This window comes from Phoca vitulina, unplaced genomic scaffold (assembly GCF_004348235.1).
Source record: "Phoca vitulina isolate PV1807 unplaced genomic scaffold, GSC_HSeal_1.0 scaffold25, whole genome shotgun sequence".
NCBI classification, from domain to species: domain Eukaryota; kingdom Metazoa; phylum Chordata; class Mammalia; order Carnivora; family Phocidae; genus Phoca; species Phoca vitulina.
In genome coordinates this window covers 23,628,155-23,651,109 of record NW_022589728.1, presented here as the reverse complement: position 1 = coordinate 23,651,109, position 22,955 = coordinate 23,628,155, and the positions used below count along the sequence as shown (strand labels likewise).

The following is a 22,955-nucleotide window of genomic DNA, read 5'->3' as shown; positions in this document are numbered from 1 at the left end:
TGTAGTGTTACATACCCCATTTTAAAACAAAAATAAAACTATTTTTTGTCTGATATTTTCTTAAATCCAAATAAGTTCTGTATGTTGAGTTTCAATAGTCTAATGTAATATAATAGAGTAATCTTAATATCATGCCTAATATTATCAAGTATTTTTCACCCTTGTTTGCTTGCGTAACTTTTCTCTCTTTTTCTCATCTCTCTTCTCATTGAGATGAAAATGAGTAACTTCAACTGTTTACCTATTCTCTTTTACCTTTGGGTCAGGTTTAGAATCTTAGGCAGTTTTAGACTATATAATTATCTCAGGTATTATTCTTATCATGGCCTACTGCTCTTCTCAGTTTGTGTTTCCTGGGAAGTTATTATTCATTAATTTCCCTGGCTTTTTCTTGGCTTCAGTTAGCACAACCATGACCCACTTGCTTTCTTTATTTCCTTATTATTTGTTGACATTCTCACATTCTCTGGTCAAGATGCACTTCTTCAAAGATAAAAGAGTTACTAGACTCCTACACTGTGGTTGACTGGCAGGTCATAAAATAGTCCTCAGAGATGGAACATAACCCCAAACATGTATATAAATGTCTTTTAAGACATAAGACAAAGAGAATTTAAAAAATTATAGTTAAACTAACATTATTCATTATTTTTGCATTAAATTTATCTGAAGGTTTATTTAGTTGGTTTTTACTGATTTTCGTAATACCTGAACTTATCAATGTATCTTCTGAACCGTGCCTCATATTTTAAAGTGCATTGGCTTCTTGAATGATTGATGAACCAAATGTTAGTTTTCCTAGAGAGCATGAAGTGGTGGTCTCCCTGGGGTGGTATGAGCACTGATGGGGAATGCCACCAAGCATGGGAATTGAAAGGCTAGAGATCTCCTAGCATAACTGCAGCTCTTTCCTGGTCCTCCCCTAGGCAGACATAATACTGTGGAGCTAGTGTCATGGTCCCTAGATTTGAGGAGCTGATGGCAAAGCCCCTTGGGTATTAACAGGGAATAACAAAAAGCACAAGAGGTGCTCAGGCATCATAGAAACATTGGGGGATGTTTAAGAAGGATGATGGATTAGTTGCCAAGGAAGAAGGAAGGCAAACAATTAACAGTTTCCTATTATGACCTGACACAGTGTGTAATTTGTCCGGGTTTACATGGCCAGTGAAGGACTGAGCTGGCCCTACAACCCAAGATTATATGTTTTCAAAGTTAATGCTTTTTCTGCTATACTTTGCTAGCTCATGTAAACATCTGCTCTTTGGGAATATTAAGATACCATGGCAGACTCATTTAAGAATCTCCTTAAAAACTGTTTTGCTCACGGAAAAGAATTTGCAGTATGACTAAAATGCATTCTCTTATTCAAATTGTTGTTTTGTTTTTTTTTTTTAGATTTTATTTATTTGAGAGAGAGAGCAAGAGCGTGCCTGCAAGTGGGCGGAGGGGCAGAGGGAGAGGGAGAGAGAGAATCTCAAGCAGACCCTACGCTGAGCACAGAGCCCAGCACAGGGCTGGATCTCAACTACCCTGAGATCATGACCTGAGCCGAAATCAAGAGTTGGATGCTTAACCGACTGAGCCACCCAGGCATCCATTATTCATATTGTTAATAGGAATCATAATCAGAGTTTAGAACTGTTAGCCTTTCATACTAAATATTACTCAACGTATTTCCATGTATGGTAGTCAGACTGCATATCATTGTCATATTTTTACCAGTATTGTCTTACTTGTTGCTGTGTCAGGTACAGGTATTTTGCCTGAGGCAAAAATAAAGAAGTTTTGATGTCTTCAGCTTAGTGTCATCCTGGAATAAGACACAATTCACACTAACTTATTGATGAAAAGCATACCTAGATTATTTGAGTAGTACAGGAAAAGGAGAGCATAGGTAATTGCAATCCGTGTAGTATTCCCCAGAGGATTTGTGCAGAAAAAAATAATTTAAATTACTTTAAATTACTTAGCATTACCTCAAAGTAATAGTAGTTAAAAGTAGAAGAGTTTTCTAAAAGTCCCAGGTACTTTTTTGTTTTAGCAAAAGTTACTTTTTATACTGCAAAAGGATCCGGGTAGTTGATCAGGTCCTTTTTCCCATTTCTTTGAAAAGCAGTTTTGAGTCAGACGATGGTATTGGCTCCAAATGATCTGTATAATTCCAATGAATCATCTGGTATGGATTATAATAAAATGTCAAAAGTGTGTTACCAAGAGCAGAAGATATTTTTAAGATCCTTAAAAGATTATTATCAATAATGTGATACTACTTGTATTGCTTGAATCTGTCTGACAGCATATTTCCATGTGGCAATTCCAGCTAATAAATTATACTTCCACTTTCAGCTTCTGTGGAAGTCACCCCAAATTCTGCATTTTTAAAAAATGATTGTGGGAATATGAAACAAATAGTTATCCATTTGTTTAATTTTTATTGCAGGTGAGAAGATAAAATGTATTTTATAAAATAGTTGATTAAATGTATCTATTCCTTGGCATACATGTTTAGATGTTTAATTATAATTTTTATGATGTGTCAGAGCCAACATTTTCTTACAGAAATCCAACTCAAGATTTAGTATTGGGCAACAGTGGGAAAATGGGATTTAGTATGAAAATATTTGCTTTATGTAAACCTTTTTATGAATGTAGCTAATGCATAAGTGAAGTCAAGCTGTAAAAACAATTAGCTGGGAAAATGCCAAGTTAAGTTTTTTATATTCCTTCCAATGAATATCTGTTAACTACACATTATTGTTATTAAACTATATGTAAATGTACAACTAAATTCACTTAGATTCAGGTAAAAAAAGGCTAAATACAAGAAATATGCAATAAGTATAATTACCATTTACATCTCCAAACAAAGCACATTAATCTTTCTGCAGTACCGCTGATGTAATGTCTCCTTACTTTTGGGAGTATTTGAAGTGGGCAAGCATCCAAAGTTGATAGTGAATTCTGATCAGCAAAGGCACTGGAATAGATGTCTGGGCTGGACATTGTAACAAAGCAAACAATTTCTAAACCTCTTGGAAGATTCTACACCATCATCCACTGGAATCTCTTATTATAGACATTACAAAATTAATTTATCCAAAAAGGCTGTGAAACTTCTTCTAAAAATACAATCTGATATGTATGTATTTTTTTTTTTAATTTAAACTTCTCAAAGGCATATACTTTTGAGCTTAAGTTAATGAGGAAACAGAGCATTTAAAATATTTTCTAGAACCAATTTCAGGAACCATTTTGTTGTTGAAAGGACTTGGGTGATTCTCTCCAGTTTTTTACAGAACATTCTCAGACAGCCCTTAACCAAAGATGATGTGTTGATGGAATTGAATAATGAGAATCTTCTTACAAGTTAAAGAAAAAATAAGCCATATTTTCTATAATTTTCTCAAAAATTTTTTTTATCTTTTGACACCCCACACCCATAATTTTCTTAAATTTAAAAATCTTCCATTAGACTACTAGCATGTATTTAGTGAATACATATTAAAAACTTAAAATTACATTCCTTAAAACATTTTACTAATGTTTTTGAAGTGTAGAGTGCACTTCAAATGCACACACATATATTTCTATTTGAAAATACACATATATTATGCTATTTCATGAAAAATACAGTAATTTCTTTCCAGCTTTGCCACTTGAATAAGATTGAGAAAGTTGTTACAGACAAAAATCTTTCATATCACTGATGAGTCTTCGAGAACTAAGTCCTCTTACCCGAAGTGCTTATAGATCTAGTAGTTGGAACTTAAATCCAATTGATCTTACTGTAAATCTAAAAATCTTTTCCTCTATTCACACCCTCTCTTAGTGCTTATTTACTCCAAGTTTATAAAAAGTACTTGACAAACATTTTTAATTGTATTTTTTTAAAATGCTAAGTTATCTTTATTACATTCAAGATAAAAAGCTTCTAATAGATTAAGCAAGTAACCTGTAGAATATAGACTCTTAACTAAGGCATGATGCCTAGAACAGCATATCCCAAGGTGTGTTTCATAGAATACACATGATCGTTCACTAATCAGGAGGTTTTGTTACCAAAAACAATTAGGAAACACTGTATAGTATATTTTTCTCTTGAAGACATTATAATACAAACAAAGCCTGTGAGAAGGTAAAGTCAATTTAGTAATATTATATTTATATTAATAGATACCATGAAAATTAATTATTTATCCAACACAAGAAGTTAGAGAAGGAACAAAATAAGTCTGAAGGAGGAAAATGAATGCAGAAATAGCTTAATTAGAAAACAGAAGAAAAATAGAAAAAATATACAGAATCCAGTATCTTGTACTTAGGAAAAACCAATAAAATACTTAAATATGTAATCTAATCAAAGTAAGCAAATGTGAATGCAAAGCACAAATATGCAAAATATAGTCTGATGATGGGAGAGGTCTGATGCACAGGAAATGAAAATTCTCATAAAGGACTACTTTGTTCAACTCATGGAAAACTATTTCAGAACCTGGGCAAACTGGGTGATTTTGTAGGAAAATATAAACTACCAAAAAAGATCCATTGTTGTAGAACTAAAAGGACAAGTAGTCATATAGCTAGTTACCATTAGCTCCCCCTACCACCCTGGAGAAAAGCACTTGGCCTAGAAGGTATCACAGAGAAATTTTATTGAACCCTTAAAAAATAGGAAACACATTATTTTGGGCAATCAAAACTAGTCTTACTGTCTAGCCCAACAATGCCAGTTTAAAAAAAAAAAACAAGAAAGACTAGAGCTTCAGATCAGTATTATTTATAAAATATCAATGGAAAAATCTAACTGGAATATTGGCAAACAGAATTTGGCAATTCATTGAAAGAAGAACCAGCTTAACCAAGTGGGATTTATTCCAGGAATGCAAAATTGTTTCACTTTTAGAAAATAAGTTAATAAAAAACACCTTATTAAGAGATGAAAAGTAAAAATTGTTAACTACTCAGATGCTGAAAAGATATTTAAAAATTAATTCTTGACTTTGAAAACCCAATATATTATGAATTGAATACTTCTTTAATATAGTAAACTATATACTCTGTTGATGCACACTCATCCTCTCTCTCTGACACACATACTCCCCTCCTATCCCAACCCAACCCAACCCAGTAGCCAGCATTATGCTTAATGAGGACATACTAGCCACGTTTCCCATAAAGTGAGAAACAAGACAGGAGCATTCATTATCAACTGCTATTTAGTTTTCTTTTAGAGGTTTGGCTCAATGCAATTAGAGGGAAAAAAAGAATAATGTTTGGAAAGAAATACGAAATATTACCTTTTTTTGTGGAACAAATATAATTGTTTACTTGGAAAGTTGCAAGAGAATCAACTAAAAACCTACTGGAGGCGACAAGAGAAGTTAGTAAGGGAGATGAGTACAAAATTAGTATGCAGGACTCAAAGCTTTCGTATTCACAAACAAGGGAAGGGAAGAAGACCCAGGGTCTTCAGCATGCATAAAAATCACTGAGGCTGTTTGGTAAGAATGTAGACTCCTGTGCTCCACCCAAAGAGTCTGGTCAGTCTTGAGTCTGGATTTTAACAGTGTTCCAGATCCCACCAGCAGGACCCTGATGCTTTTTGTGGGGGACCTGCATTTGAGAAGTGCTGCCCTGAGGAACCCAGCCCCGTTCTCGTGCCGTCACCCCTAACTTACTGTTAGCTCCCACATCGCTGACTGTGGTGGCAGTTATTTACCTGTGTCAGATGGTGCGCTGCGGTAGCCAGGCGGACACAGTGGCAGCATGCTCTGGAAGGAGAGCCCCCCCACCAGGTTGCCCTGCCAAGAACCCTTCTGTACAGTTACCAAGTAGAAGCACTTTCAAAACTGCCGTGCTTGTCAGCCACCACCGGGAGGCATGTCTTGCTGGCTCTGCTACATGCCATCCACCTAGGGGGACGGCAGGAAATAGGGGGTATCCTCTGTTACCTGTGCTTCAGGAAAACATTGAGCAGAACCTCCAGGGTGGTTGCAGCCTTTACTACTGCAGAGTCCAAGGGGCTGTGTTTCACTGGAGTTTCTCACTCATTTCTCACTGGTCTCTTGTCACTTAATTCCTGTGTTCTCTAGTTCCTCCCAGCTTGAACAGTGCTTGTTAAAACTAACTGGTTAAGTTCAACTCCTCTGACTCTGCAGTTGTACCCAGGAAGCTACAGAAAGATATAACTGTGCTGACTGGGCCCATCTTGAAATAGTGCCTGTAGTCCTTAAGTGGGCTTTCTGCAGTCCTACCGTATTCTCCTAGGCAGTTCAGCCTCCTGTGTTCAGAGATGAGTTACCTCGACTATGTGGTGACCTGCCACCTGCTCTCTTCTTGCCTCTTTGGGCAAACAGCAGTGAGAAACTTATTTAATATGTCAGACCGTGTCACTGCCCTGATTAAAACCCTCTCATGGCTTCAACCACATATGGAATTGAATTCTGATCTGCTGCCTGGCTACTTCTCAGACCTAGTTTCCTACCACTCACCTCTTGACTCACTGCTTTCCAGATACAAGAATACTTGCTGTTTTTTTTTTTTTTTTTTTAAAGATTTTATTTATTTATTTGAGAGAGAGAGAATGAGAGAGAGCGAGTACATGAGAGGGGGGAGGGTCAGAGGGAGAAGCAGACTCCCTGCCGAGCAGGGAGCCCGATGTGGGACTCGATCCAGGGACTCCAGGATCATGACCTGAGCCGAAGGCAGTCGCTTAACCAACTGAGCCACCCAGGCGCCCGAACACTTGCTGTTTTTAAAAAATGGCTGTATGCTATCTCTGCAGGGCCTTGGCACTTGCTGTCGCATATGCTTGGAACATTTTTTTTCCCTCTATGCCTGGAATTCTCACTCCATTCACCTCTTTATTCAAACATCACTTCCTAAAGGATCTCTTCTTACTCTCTTCTCTTACTCTGCTTTACTTTTCTTCTAACCCATCTTACCAGTTGAAACTCTTTTATTCATTGATTGATTGTGTCCTGAGGGCAGTCCACCATCCCAAGGGACTAAAATAGTCCATGGCATGAATCAGTCCCTTAATAAATATTCATTGAATTAATTTAATTCACATACCCCCTGGCACTCAAACAAGGGCAGAAGAAGACCAGCTCATTAATTTCCAAGAGTGCAAAAGGGAGGGATGCTTCTTGTTCCCTTGCCCCTGCCCTGCCCCCACTGGATAGGCTGATTTCTGGGAGTTTGCCAAAAATGTAAATAGGAATATGTGAGATCACCTAGGAAGACTGTTTTGTCTATGAGAAGATTGAACCCTAGGGAGGATCAGCATTTTTTTTTATTGAGGCCAAATTCACAATAACATAAAATTTACCATTTTTACTATTTTGAAGTGTACAATTCTGTATGCCGTGAATTACTACATTCATATTGTTGTACAATGATCACCACTATCTAATTCCAGAACATTTCATCACCCCTAAAAGAAACCTCATACCATTAACAGTTACTCTTCATTTTCTCTCTTCCCAGCCCCTGGCAACCACTAATCTACTTTTGTCTCTGTGGATTTGCCTATTCTGGACATTTCATCTAAATGGAATTATACAATATGTAGCCTTTTATGTCTGGCTTTCACTTAGCATAATGTTTTCCAAGTTCATCCACATTATACCAGGTATCAGTACTTCATTGCTATGTATGGTTACACAGTACTCCATTTTAGGACCTTTGGTTTATTTCCACTTTTTGTCTATTATGGGTAATGCTGTGAACATTTGTGTACACATTCTCATTTTAGTGCCCTTTTAAAAAAAATTTTTTTTTTTGGTTGGGGTTTTTTGTTTTGTTTTGTTTTTGCTGTTGTTGCTGTTTTGAGAGAGAGAGAGCCAGGGAGGGGAGGCGCATGGGGGGAGAGAGAGAGAATCTCAAGCAGGCTCCATGCTCAGCGTAGAGCCTGATGTGGGGCCTGATCTCAGGACCCTGAGATCATGACCTGAGCTGAAATCAAGAGTCAGACGCTTAACCCACTGAGCCACCCAGGCACTCCTCAGTGCCTTTTTAAAATTTCTCTTTGGTTTATATATATATCTAGGAATGGGACTGCTGGGTCCAATGGTAATTCTGTTTAATGTTTTAAGGAACTGCCAGACTGTTTCCCACAGTGGCTGCCTGACTATGGCCATCCTACTGGGTGTGAAGTTGTATGTCATTGTGCTTTTGGTCTGCAATCCCGTAACGGAACATCGACATTTAGGCACGGGCTTCAGAAAGGTTACGAGAGGAGACAAAGAATGAGAGAGAGGAGTAAGACTGTAGCCAGCATGGTCTCCTGGACTTACAGTGCCCCCAAGAATTCTCTTTGGTAATCAGTGTGACCATTGGTTTCTTTTTTTTTTTTTAATATTTTTTATTTATTTATTTGAGAGAGAGAGCACGAGCGAGGTGAAGGGCAGAAGGAGAAGCATACACCCTGCTGAGCAGGGAGCCCAATGTGGGACTCGATCCCGAGATCCCGGGATCATGACCTGAGCCAAAGGCAGACACTTAACCGACTGAGCCACCCAGGCGCCTGTGACCATTGGTTTCTTATGTCTAGTTTGACTTAAATTGCTTTAAATGCCAAGCCTGGTGTGACCTTTCCATAGTTTATAGTTAGTACTTCTGCAGTTTATGGTGCTCATTTATCTATTTCATCCACAGACAGCATACTGTAGAGGTTAAGATCATGAGCTCTGGAGTGAGACTGCTTGGGTTTAAATGTTAGCTCAAGGAGGGGTGGCCTTGGGCAAGTTAAATACCTCTTTCTCATTTCCTTATGTGTAAAATGGAGTTGGGCTTGTTATGGTGACTGAGATTAGTATGCACAGTGCTTGGAAGAGTGCTTGACACATAGTGAGTGCTTTGTATGTTTTTGTTGTAATCATCATAATGCTGATGTTGATGATGGTGATGATGATTTATCTAGATACCCATTTAGGAAAGGGGAAAGGATAGGTTTATGCTGGATCGAAGTATAGGATTGAGAGTGGTGATTGTGTATTTAAAAAACACGGGCTCTTTGATAGCATGCTATGCTTTCCATAGTCTTATCGTGGTACTAGTATCAGTGACAATAGTACAGATTATTTACTTTTGTGGATTATATTGTGTTCCACAGGCCATTCTACTAATTTATCAAATTTACATTTGGAACACAGATTTACCATTATTTGGATGGGGACTAGACTTATTTCAGTTTCTTTCTTCCTTTCTTTCTTTCTACTCCAGTACAACCATTATTTTTAAAAATTTGAAATTATGGAAGAGATCATCATTTATAATTCTGTCACTTCAAAGCATCCTATCCTAGTTTCTAGTACATATCTTTTTGTATTTTCCCCTGGACATTTTAAACACAATTATAATAATTCTACAAATAGAATAGACTATCCTTACCCTCTTTAAAGCTTATTTTCAGCTGCCCTGTGAATCTTTTTTAATAGGTCCTAATTTTTGAAATTCCTTAAGACTTAACATTTAGATCCCATAAAAGATATATTTCCAAAATTTATAGATGTGCAGAGAAAGAACCCTCTCCTATCTAGACATTTTATATACATACAAGCTTGAAAGTGTGCCAAGGACTATTTTATAGCTTTATGATAAAACCTGTTATTTTTCTATAGCAAGTAAAAAGAATGCTTAGCAGTGCCAAAATGTGTACAAAGAGTCAAAATAACCAACATGTCATTTGAATTCTAAGTTTTGGCCTTGAGAGGTCTTTAAACATAGATTCTGCAAATATTTTACAGATAAGTAAACTGAGATAGAAAGATTAAGTGACATTTCTGTTTTCAGTCAATGTTAGAAATAAACACAGAAATCCAAAGTCTGTCCTTATTAGATGAGAAGATAATTTGTTCATATATTTTAGGACATAAACCTGTAGAGGAGATATGAATGCTTAAGCTGGGTTGAGATTTATGAATAATGCTATCAAATAAAATGAGGCAATTGTTTTTCAGTTTTTAAAAGTTCTCATGTTATTTGGAATATGTCTTTCTCACCTTGTAAAAATGATACTTAGGAAAGTGGAGATGTTAGAGAATAAGGCAGTCACCAGATGGTAGGGAGGACACGTGGCTTTTAGTTGTTCAGACTTATACAAAAGGAGGCTACAAAGAGGGCATTAATGAAGTAACTTTAGGGTGGATGGCAAGGATAGATGGTATGGAAACTTGTTATAACCGACAATCAAGTAGAAGTATAAGACTATGTATATTCTTATAAGAATACTTATATAAGAATGTAAAATCTGGGCGCCTGGGTGGCTCAGTTGGTTAAGCGACTGCCTTCGGCTCAGGTCATGATCCTGGAGTCCCGGGATCGAGTCCCACATCGGGCTCCCTGCTCAGCAGGGGGTCTGCTTCTCCCTCTGACCCTCCTCCTTCTCATATGCTCTCTCTCATTCTCGCTCTCTCAAATAAATAAATAAAATCTTTAAAAAAAAAAAAAAAAAAGAATGTAAAATCTTCCCTTAACTCAAAAATCAAAGCAAGACTGTATAAGGAATGTCAAGTGTTAATTCAAAGGAACCAAATATACATCTTTTCTTTTTTGTTGTGTTGACTTGTGATGTCTTGAAGATAGGCCAAATCTAAAGACTTTTTTGGGGATCTAAAGAAAGGGAAGATTTTATTTTATTTTATTTGAAATTTTATTTGTTTATCTTTGTAAGACTTCCAGTGGACAGAAGGCAAAGAGGCATGGGAGGGGACAAGGCCTTACAAGCAGCCTTTATAAAATTTAGACTATTAGCAGTGTGACACACGATGCCCATTATTCTGACTTTTCACCCTTGGTAAGTTACTCACTTGTGTCTCTTTTTTGATCCTGCTTGACTTGACATACCATAAAAACATAGGATTTCATTATAGAGTTCTCTTTGTTTCAGCAGCTATTAAGTAAAAGCCTCTGAAGTCTATCAGTGGACCTTCGGTTTAGAAAGAACTCTTGGATTAGGTTCTCTAGCCTACCAGGGACGTAGCCCATTTAATAAACAAATGGAAACACAAAAATAGAAGAGGATAAAGGAAACGACTTAAGAGCTTCCTGAACTCTGAAGTTAGATAGACTTCAGTTTGACTCCTCACCATTATGTTGGGGACATTTGTTACCTCTCACGGTGACCATGGGGACATCTGTCTCTCCTGGCTACTGTGAGGTTAAATGAGAGAGAGCTAGGAAACCTAACCATGGTGCTCTAGGAATGTATGTGGTCCCTTGCTTACGTGGAGCTTGAAGTCATCTCAAATCACATAAGCTGTATTGTGGGCTATAGTGATACCACGGAGCAGTGGTTCTCAGACTTTTAGTATGAAAGACTCCCCAGGGAATCTTATTAGAGTGAAGGTTCTTGTTCTGTCCCCAGAGCCTGATTCAGCAGATCAGGGGTGGAGCACAGGAATGTACATTTTTAACAAGCACTGAGGATAATTCTGATGATGGGATCGCACTTCGCAAAATACATTTTGGAGACTGTGGGTAGAAGCCCTTGAACCTGAAACTTTAATAGCCTGGATGGATTAGTTTTCATGGCCCATCTTTTAACAGTAATCACTATGGGAATGTAAACATTGACCACAAAATTCTCATTGAGAAAAATCATTCAAGAATAGCAATGTAAGATTAGGTCAATATCTGCTAATTTTTAGAAATATGTATATCACTTGTTAAAAGTACTTTTTCCTAATCTCAGGAAACAAACTGAGGGTTGCTGGAGTGGTGGGGGGTGGGAGGGATGGGGTGGCTGGGTGATAGACATTGGGGAGGGTACATGCTATGGTGAACGCTGTGAATTGTGTAAGACTGATGAATCACAGACCTGTACCTCTAAAACAAATAATACACTATATGTTAAAAAAAAAGAAGAAGAAGAAGATAGCAGGAGGGGAAGAATGAAGGGGGGTAAATCAGAGGGGGAGACGAACCATGAGAGACTGTGGACTCTGAGAAACAAACTGAGGGTTCTAGAGGGGAGGGTTGTGGGAGGATGGGTTAGCCCGGTGATGGGTATTAAAGAGGGCACGTACTGCGTGGAGCACTGGGTGTTATACGCAAACAGTGAATCATGGAACACTACATCAAAAACTAATGATGTAATGTATGGTGATGAACATAATATAAAAAAAAAAAGTACTTTACCAAAAATGAGCTTAATGTTTGAAATAAATTACAGAAAAGAACTTCTCTTTAGAACACATCAACCTTCAAAGTTAATAAACTTTGAGTGTTTCTTTAGCAAAGGAAACAAATATTTAGAGACCAGGACCTAACATACAAAGAGACTTTCTGCATCACCTCTCCTATAATTGAGTCTGGGTGCCATTATTGAGGGTACTCTGGCTAATCTTAATTGTTGTGATGATATGAGGAGATATGATATATAAGGTGATCAAACCACAGGGGGTAGAATATTAAGAACCATTGTTAAGTTAGAGGATGGAATGAAATGCGATCGAAACAAGTCAGGCATTTGGTCTTGGTATTTCCTGTTGTTAGTGCTAGAATAGTTTACTTTTTCTGTTAAAAGACAACAAACCTAATTTTTCCTCTGATAGTTGTACAGTATAATGCACATATACATATGTATCCACATATACATATATAGAGCCGTGTTTGATGGCCAAAAAGGAAGAGGCCCCAAGGGCTCTTTAGTGTGCAATTAATATTTTGGTCAGAAAATCAGATTGTTTCAGTATGGTTATGTGTTATGACATCATATTCCAGTAAAGTCATAATGAACAGAAATTTTGTTTGTCTCTGTGGCAAACCGAAATGAGTTTTGTAATTGTCAGCAGGCCTTAGCGATTACAGTGGCGCCCACTCCCTCTCCTGTAGTTAAAGGTCTGTTAGCATTCCAGTTGTGGACCTCTGTTTTCAGAAGTGTATAATTAATTGTAAACATTTGCTCTATGGTGAAAGCTTGCCATATAAGATCTTAGTACAGGAGTAAATTTCTGATTTCAGGTTGTCTGTTTTAAAGTTTTATAGTGGAACGAGTTAAAAATATGCACGGAGTTCTGTGTAGGTGGAATACTGAATTTTGTGTTATACAATATGAAGATAACCTGCATTTAATGTATTGGTCTGTTAGGATATCTGCATTAAAGGGGATCTAAAATAATAGGAAAGTGCACTTCAGGAATGCAGTAGGAAATTGTGCACCTCAGTGTACTACTTATTGTAATCAAAGAGCAAAACAGATTGTGGTTTTTAATGCTTTTTAGTCTTTGCATATTAAAAGTCTTTTACCATAAGTGGTTTTTTCTTCCTTTAACTTTTTTATATTTGCCAATTAAAAATGAGAACCTATGACATAATAAAAACACACTTAAAATGCTTTATCTTAAAGTAATAGAAAACTGTGGGCCAAGAAAATTGACTCTAAGAATTTAAAACAGCGACTGTTTCTTTTTTTTCATACTCTGGATTTCTCCACGACGTTTGACACTGTTGATTTCCCTGACATTGTGCGGTAATCTCTTTTCTAACTCTGACCCTCTTTCATCTCCTTCACTGCCGTCTATTATTTCCCCTGCCTTTTGATCATGGGCCTCAATCAGATCCCAGCCTTAGGCTCTCTTTTTTGGTTCCTTTACACTTACCCTTTCCAGGTGCTTATCCACTCACATGGTTTCAATTACTGCCTCCCAAATCTGTATCTTCAGTGCTGGTGTACCTTTCTAGTCCTTTACCTTCTGTAAACCTTCCCTGATTACTCCCATCTGCCTGGTGAATTCGTACACAATGGGCTCTGTCCAGTTTATCTCAGGGAATATGGAACACTGCTCTTCGGCTGTTCAGTAATCATCCAGAACTCAGTAGGACTTCAATTGGACTTCTCTTTGCTTGGAACAGACATTTTTCAGCACTGGCGTTATTTTAACTTAATTTTTGGCATTACATTGTATATCCACCATTGCATCAAAATCATTCCTTTTCAGTTTTGTTAAATTGCCCAATTCAGTGGTCTTAGTTCTCGGTCATCATTTTCCTTGACCTGTGAGTATAATTTGACATAGTTGACCCCTCTCTCCTCCAAGATAGATTTTTTTTCCCATTTGGCTTTCAGGAAGGACACTGTGCTTGCCTGGTTTTTCTCCTGTTGCTCCTTCCCACAGAGTTCTCACTGTCTTGCGGCTTTAAAGATTTTATTTATTTTTGAGAGAGAGAGCGAGAACAAGCACGGGGGGGGGGGGTGCACAGGGAGAAGCAGACTCCCCACTGCAAGGAGGCTGATGTGGGACTTGATCTTGGAACCCTGGGATCATGACCTGAGCCAAAGGCAGACGCTTAACCTACTGAGCCACCCAGGCACCCCTGTCTTGCGGCTTTAAATACCATATATATATATATGGTATTTATATATGGTATATATAGTATATATATGTATATATATATATGATTCCCAAATTTTATATTTACTTTGGACCTCTTTCCTGGAGTCCAGACTCAGAAATCTGACTATTCACTTGACATCTCCACTTGGATGTCTAAACAGGCTGAATAATTTAACATTTCCACACGAGAGCTGTTGATACGCATGCCCAACAAATAAATCCTTCTGCATGCAGTCTTCACCAATTCACTGTATGGGTACTCTGTCTTCCACTTGTTCAGCTCAGAAACCTTGGGATCATCCTTGACTCCTCTTTCATGTTCCATAACTAATCCTTGGGTAAACCCTATCAGCTCTACTTATTATTAGTATTTTTTTGTTTGTTTGTTTAAAGATTTTATTTATTGAGAGAGAGAGTGCATGTGCACCAGGGCAGGCAGGGGCAGAGGGAGAGGGAGTGAGAGAATCTCAGACTCCCTGCTGAGCACAGAGCCCAGTGCAGGGCTCAATCCCATGACCCTGAGATCATGACCTGAGTTGAAATGAAGAGTCAGATGCTCAATTGACTGAGCCACCCAGACACCCCCTATCAGCTCTACTTTTGAAATTCATTCAGAATCCAGCTGCTTCTCATTACTTGCATTGCTGCCACCTTAGTTCAGGCCCCTGTTGCTTTTCTCCTGTATTTTTGTAGTAGTCTCTTGATAGATCTCCTTGCTTCCATTATCATTTGCCTACAGTCTGTTCTCAACATAATAGTCAGGTGATCTTCCAAAATGCAAGTCAGATATGTCGCTCTCTTCCAAACCTTCTAGTGGCTGGCCATTTCACTCAGAATAAAAGTCAAAACCTTACAATAATTTCTAGGTAAGGCCCTATGGAATCTGGCTACTTCTTTTCATTTCTTAACTTTTCTTTCCGCATCCCTCCACTATAGCCAGATAGGCATCTTCTGAATCACTTGAACATGCTTGGCACACTGCTGCCCCAGGGCCTTTGCACTTGCTATTTTTCTCTGCCTCAAGTGCACTGTTCCAGATATCCGGGTGGCTTTCTCCCTCACTTATTTTAGGTCTTTACACAATTGTCATCTTTTCAGTGAGACCCTCCCTGGTCACCCTGTCTAAAACCCACCTCCCTGACACGTCTGACCTTTCCTTTTTCTCTTTAACTTAGATCTCTAACATACTAGATATTCTGCATATTACCTTATTTATTATCTGTCTTGCCCAGTACAATGTGTTTTTGTTCATTGTCATATTCCCTCTTCATAAAGAATATCCTCCATAAATAATTGTTGAATTAATCAATTTCATTGCATATCCTCTTAATTATTTCTTCTTCATTTCTTCTAGTTTGTTCTTCATTCAACCCTGTTATCCCCTCATATTTGCATCACTATTTTCTAATTGTGACTCCTTGCTTCAGTAGTTAAACACAAACCTGCTAAAAATTTTCTCTTTAAGTATATTTTATTATAATATTGCTTATCTGCTCAAGAATTGGCTTACCTCCCCATTCTTTCTTATGTTCAGTCTGATCTTATTACTTGGCAAAGTACTTATTCCTTTGGAATGGAGTAGTAGCTCCATCTCTCTGCCTCCCCCATGTCTAGCCATAACTGTCTTCTGCTGAAGTCACCGTCCTCTGCATGCTGTCCCCTAAATGGGCTTGCCTGTCTCCTGCATCTGTTGTGGCTCCCTTCAGCACCAGACCATTCGGCTCACATCTGTCAAAATCTGACTGAAAACTTCTTACTAAAAGTTTTCCGTGATATAATTGAATAATTTTTACCATATTATGTTTAATATTTTTTCTATAATATGCTTTTCATAGAGAAATAGATCTATAGTTGTATTGACTCATATTTTATTGTTTATAAATACATTCATGAAGTTAATACTTGATTGGGGTCATGTTTTCTATAATATGCTTTTCATGGAGAAATAGATTTGTAGCTATATTGACTCATATTTTATTGTTTATAAATATATTCGTGAGGTTAATACTTGATTGGGGTGAATAAGAGAGTATAGTACATTATATGGTTGCTATCATTTTCAAGAAAACAAATGTTACTCATGATTACAGAATGGTTGTATTGGACTACCATTAATATTTTTTATTTTTTTATTTTAGGTATCATTGCCCAATGCCCAAGATCTTTTATGTTCAGCTGACTGTAGGAAATAATGAATTTTTTGGGGAAGGAAAGACTCGACAAGCTGCTAGACACAATGCTGCAATGAAAGCCCTTCAAGCACTACAGAATGAACCTATTCCAGAAAAATCACCTCAGGTATGTTACTGCTACCTGTGACAGTCTCTTCCTTATAGTTCCCCAGTGAGATTATTGACAAGACAAATAAATGCATTTCTATAAATAAAAGAGGTAATCTCTTCTGATAGGAAAGAATATTAGAGTGGTGACCTGCTATGATTTGCTTCTCAGATCACCTGTCTACTGTACTAGACTCATGTGTTCCTGCTAGGATGACCTTACCTTTGAGGACTTTGGTTCACCTATGGAGTTTACTTCTCAGGCAGCACAGGACTTGAGGATGTGAGCAAGGATGAGAAATAGCATTCATTTACCTTTCATTTAATGCTGTGTTTATTGAACAGAGATTACATTGTGTTCATTTAGAATCAAGGAGTTAAAAGTGGAAGAGATTTTCGTGGACTTTTTTCAGTCCTACTTTATTTTATAGACCAGGATATCAGCTGATCTTGAGTAATTGCACCCATTTCCCATGGCTTCGGCTGCCTTCTCTGTTGATTTCAAAATAGTATCTCTGGCTCAGACATGTCTTATAAGTCACCTCCTTATTGAGTTCTCCACTTAGTTATTGCAAACTGTTCTGTCCAACTCCTACATTTCCCGTGCTCTCAAACCTCTTGTCCTCCCCGTCTGAGATTCATCTTAGTTAATGGCTGACTTAGGTATTTTTCTCCTTGTACACTTTCATTATGATTCTTATCTGTTTGCTTATCTGTTTTCACACTAAGTCATAAGTTTCTTGGCAGTAGGAATACTGTCTCTTGATCTTTTTATCTCTAATACCCTGTGTTCAACATATATGAATCTCTTCAGAAGTATGTGTTAAAGAAGTGAATAACTAAATTGGTGCCAAAGCCAGAGACAGAGCTCCAGAACCCTGATTTGCATCTTACAAGCTTTCTATAGTTTAGTCTTTACAGAAGATTAAACAGCATATTAGAATATCAGGGAAAGTGTTGTGTGTGTGTGTGTGTGTGGGTGGGTGTGGGATAGACATCTCTAAAGAGAATTGAGTCTGGGGACATAGAATAAACTCAAATTAGTATATGGTTGAGTAAAAGATTTCCACACTCAGCATTTATTCTTACGCTTTGAGCAAAAAAAAAAAACCCTACAAATTAAATCACAAAATGCCTCGCAGCAAAGCCCACAACTCCTGTGGTTATATAGGAATCCACAAGGTACAGTCTCTGGTTTCTTGTTTCTTACTGTATTTTAAATAGGCCCTCTTGATTGTAGAATATATGTACAGTTTGTTACAAAGTGAAGACTCATCGTCATCCTATTTTTTGTGATTTAGAATGGCGAATCAGGAAAAGAAATGGATGATGACAAAGATGCGAATAAATCTGAGATCAGCTTAGTGTTTGAAATTGCTCTGAAGCGAAATATGCCTGTCAGTTTTGAGGTATGTGCTCAGTAGTGATCTTCCCTTTCTCTTCCCCTGCTCCTCACTATTTAAAATAAACAAACAAATTAATGAACCAGTGTACTAGTATCCTGAAAGAGTTAGTGTGCTTCCTTATGTTCAGATTCTCCATCATGAACTCATACAGGCCCTGGGGAAATAGAACTTACTGTAGTGTCATGGATTTCTGCTGATTTCTTCGGCTTTTCTGTATTAAATAATTTGTATATATGATGTTTTCATTTCGATCATAACATTTTGTGAGTATAAGATAATTTGTAGTAAGGTTTGGTGTTTTTAATGGGATTAAATTCAAAGTATTCAAGTTAAAAGTGATGTGTATATATTACTACTAAATTCTTCTAAATTTGTGGAATCAAAATAGGTTTAAATTTAACTTTTACTAATAAATCACTGAGAAGTAATTAAGCAGCTCTCTGCAACCAGATAAACATGTCACAAAATGTTTATAAAATGTGAAATTTAAAAGGGAAAAATTTTAAATTATTATAATACCTCCTTCATTAAGAGATCACTAATTTTGTAACTCAGATATCTGGAAAATAGGCAAAACCCAGGAAATAAGCTGAAACAGTTATGGAGTATCCTTCAAATTATGGATGTTCACCAACTAGAAAGCTCCCGCATTTTATTTACTGTCAAGATCAACCGACCTCAACCAAGGACGTATCTCCTTAGACACAATTCTCAGTTGGGTTATCTGATCTCTCACCCTATGGCAGATTAAAAGCAGCAAAATGAGGAAGGCAGGGATGCAAAGTACTTGAGGGCCTGATGGTCCCAGCAAGAAATGATAGGGGAAATACAGAAAAGCTATCTAAAGTAATTGCATGTACTAAAAAAAATATTGGAACATGGGCCTTTTAAAGGCTACAATGAATAGGAACAATTTTATAAGTCTTAGAAGTCCTTGGAAGCATCAATATATCATAGTATAGAATATTTGGTTTTCATAATGATGATCTAATGTGAGCAATAAAAGGTCAGATATTTAGTATTCTCTGTTAAGTCAGTTAAGTACATACTTCTTCTTTTTAATTGAAGAGGATATCCATCAAAGTAGTTAAACAGTTTTGGTGTTTCAATTAGTAAACTTAAATTACATAGAAAGTATGCTCATCGTAAGTTTCTTATCCCCAATAATGTTGAATTATTGAGATACTTTGTTGTTTTCCTTTTCTTTTCCTAATTGGTATTAATATTAGAAGACAGAATTTTAATATAAAGTTAACAGTAAACCATTTAACTAAATAGAGTATCTTTTATAGGTCAGAATTTTGAAGGCGACTGAAGTTGTGAGCATTTGGGTTTTGGAAGGCATCTTTCCTCCAAAAGCTGGCATAGTTTGAAGAACACATTAATACAGGGTTTAGGAACATTCATGGCTGACAGATTCATAATCCATTACTTTAGAAAGATAGGTATTTTTTATGGTATGTCTACTTACCTATTTAAGATCATGTCGCAGAAAGTAAACATTCCTTTCTATAAAACAGCCTTTGAGGCCTCCATCAAAAATAGGTTATTTTCACCCATAAGTTATTTTTGAGAGGCTTCCACATGAAGGATGCTTTATGGGCTAGAGAACCCCGGGAAGAAGTAGTCTTGTACTTCAGTAACTTATTACAGAGAAGAAATTAGAGATGTACACATTTATATACAAATTATTGTTATGGATGGTCTCTGCACCTAATCCAATATGGTATGTTTTATATTCTTAATTTTCAGTTCCATAAGAAACTGGGTCACCATAATTAGAATTGCCTATTTTAAGCTAGTAAAACACAAATTTTGACTATGAATTGAATGTATTTATTTGGTTTTTTGTTCTTTTGACTTCAGTTCATTAAGCATCATAAGTATCATAAATGAATGTCCCTGTATAATATCTATATAACTTTATTAAAGAAATCTATAATTTTGGCATAATTCTTTATAATTTCAATTTTGATTATGACGTGAACATTTAAAAAAGACTCATGGGATGAGAACATTTCGTAAGTGCCTATGTTAAATATTTTACTTATATTTAATAGGTTATTAAAGAAAGTGGACCACCACATATGAAAAGCTTTGTTACTCGGGTGTCAGTGGGAGAGTTCTCTGCGGAAGGAGAGGGAAATAGCAAAAAGCTCTCCAAGAAGCGTGCTGCCACCACTGTCCTACAGGAGCTTAAGAAACTTCCGCCTCTTCCTGTGGTTGAAAAGCCAAAATTATTTTTTAAAAAACGCCCTAAAACAATAGTAAAGGTAAGTGTGTGCTTGTGAACACTGGTCAGTTTTGCTATATAAATATTATAGTGACTGTAGATAAAAGTTTTTCCATGGGGCAGGCACCTACACCTATGCGTTATATGCTGCCCCAGAGTCACGGTTGGCCCTGGACTGTAAGTTAGCAACAGTTCTGTTTTGCTTTTAGACACTGGACACCTGCATTTGTTCATCAGATAATCAAACCTTCCATATTTATAGTTTCCTATGGTTTAAAAGATACTTTCTCATTCATGATCCCCTTTAGTGTCATTGTCATCAGGACTGTGTAAGGTAGATGATGTCACCTCTTCTTACAAGTAAGGTTTTATGAAACATGTTCAAAGAATTTGCTCGCTTTTATTCACCTGGGCTGTGGAGCAACTTGAACTACTCTGATTTCCAGTGCCGTGTTCTTTCTGCACACTAGGCTGCGATAGAGTACCTTCTTGGGATATCATGAAATGGTGGTAGGTTACAGAGTAATACTCATATGACTAATACCAATGCGGGTGATAGCAGCGGCTCATACATATAAAGCACTGTGTGTCCCAGCACTTCATGTGCTTTATCACATTTAATCCTCATAGCAGCCCTGTGAGGTAAGTGGTAGTATTTTGTTTCTGTTCTTTCAAGCATGTATACCTTGCCAAAGAAGAAAACAGAGCACACACTTTTTCAAGATGTTGTAACTCTTTTCTTTCACTAGAGCAGATTTTTTTTTGTTTACGCTAACAACAACCACCACCAAAAAATGGGTGAGATGATTCAGCCCTGAGTAAGGACACTGCCTATGAGTGCTCAGTATGTATGACTTGCATGAGCTAGAGTTTCGCTAACAGAGAAAGCCTTCAGTTGCCAGCATGTCAGTTGCCAAGTCAGTGTCTCTTAGTTAGCAGACTTCTGGTTCTGCTCTACAAATCAAGGATTACAAAACTGAAGCTCGGTTAACCCTTGAACAGCATGGGTTTAAACTGCATGAGTCCATTTATATGCAGATTTTTTCTGTAAATACAATATGGTAAATGTATTTTTCTTATGATTTTCTTTTTTTCTTGTGATTTTCTTAGTAACATTTTTCTTCTACTTTAGTGTAAGAATATAGTACATAATACATACAACATACAGAATATGTGTTAATTCACTGTTTTAGGTTATTGGTAAGGCTTCTGATCAACCATAGGCTATTGGTAGTTAAGTTTTGGGGGAATCAAAACAAAAAAAAACAAAAAAGTTATACATGGATTTTTGACTGAGTGGGGTATTGTGCTCCCCCCTCCCCCTCCCTGCAGCATTGTTCAGGGGTCAACTGTACGTTTTATCTCTGATGAACCTCTTTTGTTTAGATTATACAATGGTAAAACTACAGTATTTTTATAGATTTTCTGCCTTTTGCACCTTGGTTTTATTTAAAAATACATGCATACATATTTACATAAATAACTATATAAACATGTGTTCTTCTTCTTTTTTTTTTATAAAGATTTTATTTATTTATTTGACAGAGAGAGAGAGAGAGAGCACAAGCAGGGGGAGTGGCAGGCAGAGGGAGAGGGAGAAGCAGGCTCCCGACTGAGCGAGGAGCCCAATGTGATGCGAGGCTCGATCCCAGGACACTGGGATCATGACCTGAGCTGAAGGCAGAAGCTTAACTGACTGAGCCACCCAGGCACCCCATACACGTGTTCTTAATGAATACTATCATTATCTCACTGAGAACGTGTAGGTTATGAGTTCCCTGAAATAGCATTCTATATTGTATATAAGGTAGACTAAAAATAAATGTCAAATAGATCCACTTATCATGAGTCCTATTGATTCTGAGGGCTGGCTTTCATTCATATGCTCTAACCACATGGTTAGGGAGTAGAATATGGCTTTAAGAACATAATGTTTGGATTCAGTTTTGAGTCTGAATCCCCTGTGACCTGAGCAAGTTACCTAACTTTTCTAATCTTTTATTTCTTTGCATATGAAAGTAGGAATAATAATTGAACTTGCTTCATAGGGATTGTTATGTGTTAACTGAAATATACACAGAATGTGTTAGTAGTTATTATTAAGTATTTATCAACAATACAAATTATAAGTGCTCAATAAAGATTAACTATTGTTATTTTGTGTCTCACTCTGTTCACATCTTATATGTATGTGAATATATCCATGGTCTGTTTTCTTAAGTATTTTTTTAAGAATTTTTTATTATTGAGGTATAGTAGAAATACAATGAAATATTAGTGTCAGTTGTACAATGTACTGACTCAGCAGTTCTACACATTACTGAGTACGTAGTCACCATCTGTCACTGTTTGTTATTACAGTACTATTGACTGTATTTTCTATGCTATACTTTTCATTCCTTTAACTTACTTATTTTGTAACTGGAAGTTTTTAGCTCTTAATCCCATTCACCTGTTTCACCCATCCCGCTCCCCTTTGCCAAACACCAGTTTGTTCTCTGTATTAGTGAGTCTGTTTTGTTTTTTTTGTTTGTCTTAAATATTTTTATATATAAAATCTATAGCTTTTCCATGATGGAAGAACAGTGCTCTGCATCAGAGTGGCAGCACAAAACTGGTCACAGTAATTTCCATCTAATTTATTAAACTAAATCGAATCTTAGTAAGTTACAAATAATGAGCCATTAGGCTAGAA

General features: G+C 36.9%; 1 protein-coding gene across 11 annotated transcripts in view; it reads left to right on the top strand.

Annotated features, from left to right (window-relative positions):
* The window catches only part of STAU2 (staufen double-stranded RNA binding protein 2), a 305,943-nt gene that overhangs the window by 102,101 nt on the left and 180,887 nt on the right, over positions 1 to 22,955 (top strand). For all 11 annotated transcript variants that reach the window (XM_032421648.1, XM_032421649.1, XM_032421652.1 and 8 more), the window contains 3 exons: positions 16,481 to 16,640; positions 17,923 to 18,030; positions 20,088 to 20,300. In XM_032421648.1, coding sequence (XP_032277539.1) covers positions 16,481 to 16,640; positions 17,923 to 18,030; positions 20,088 to 20,300 — 481 coding nt within the window. The remainder of the gene's footprint in view (positions 1 to 16,480; positions 16,641 to 17,922; positions 18,031 to 20,087; positions 20,301 to 22,955) is intronic.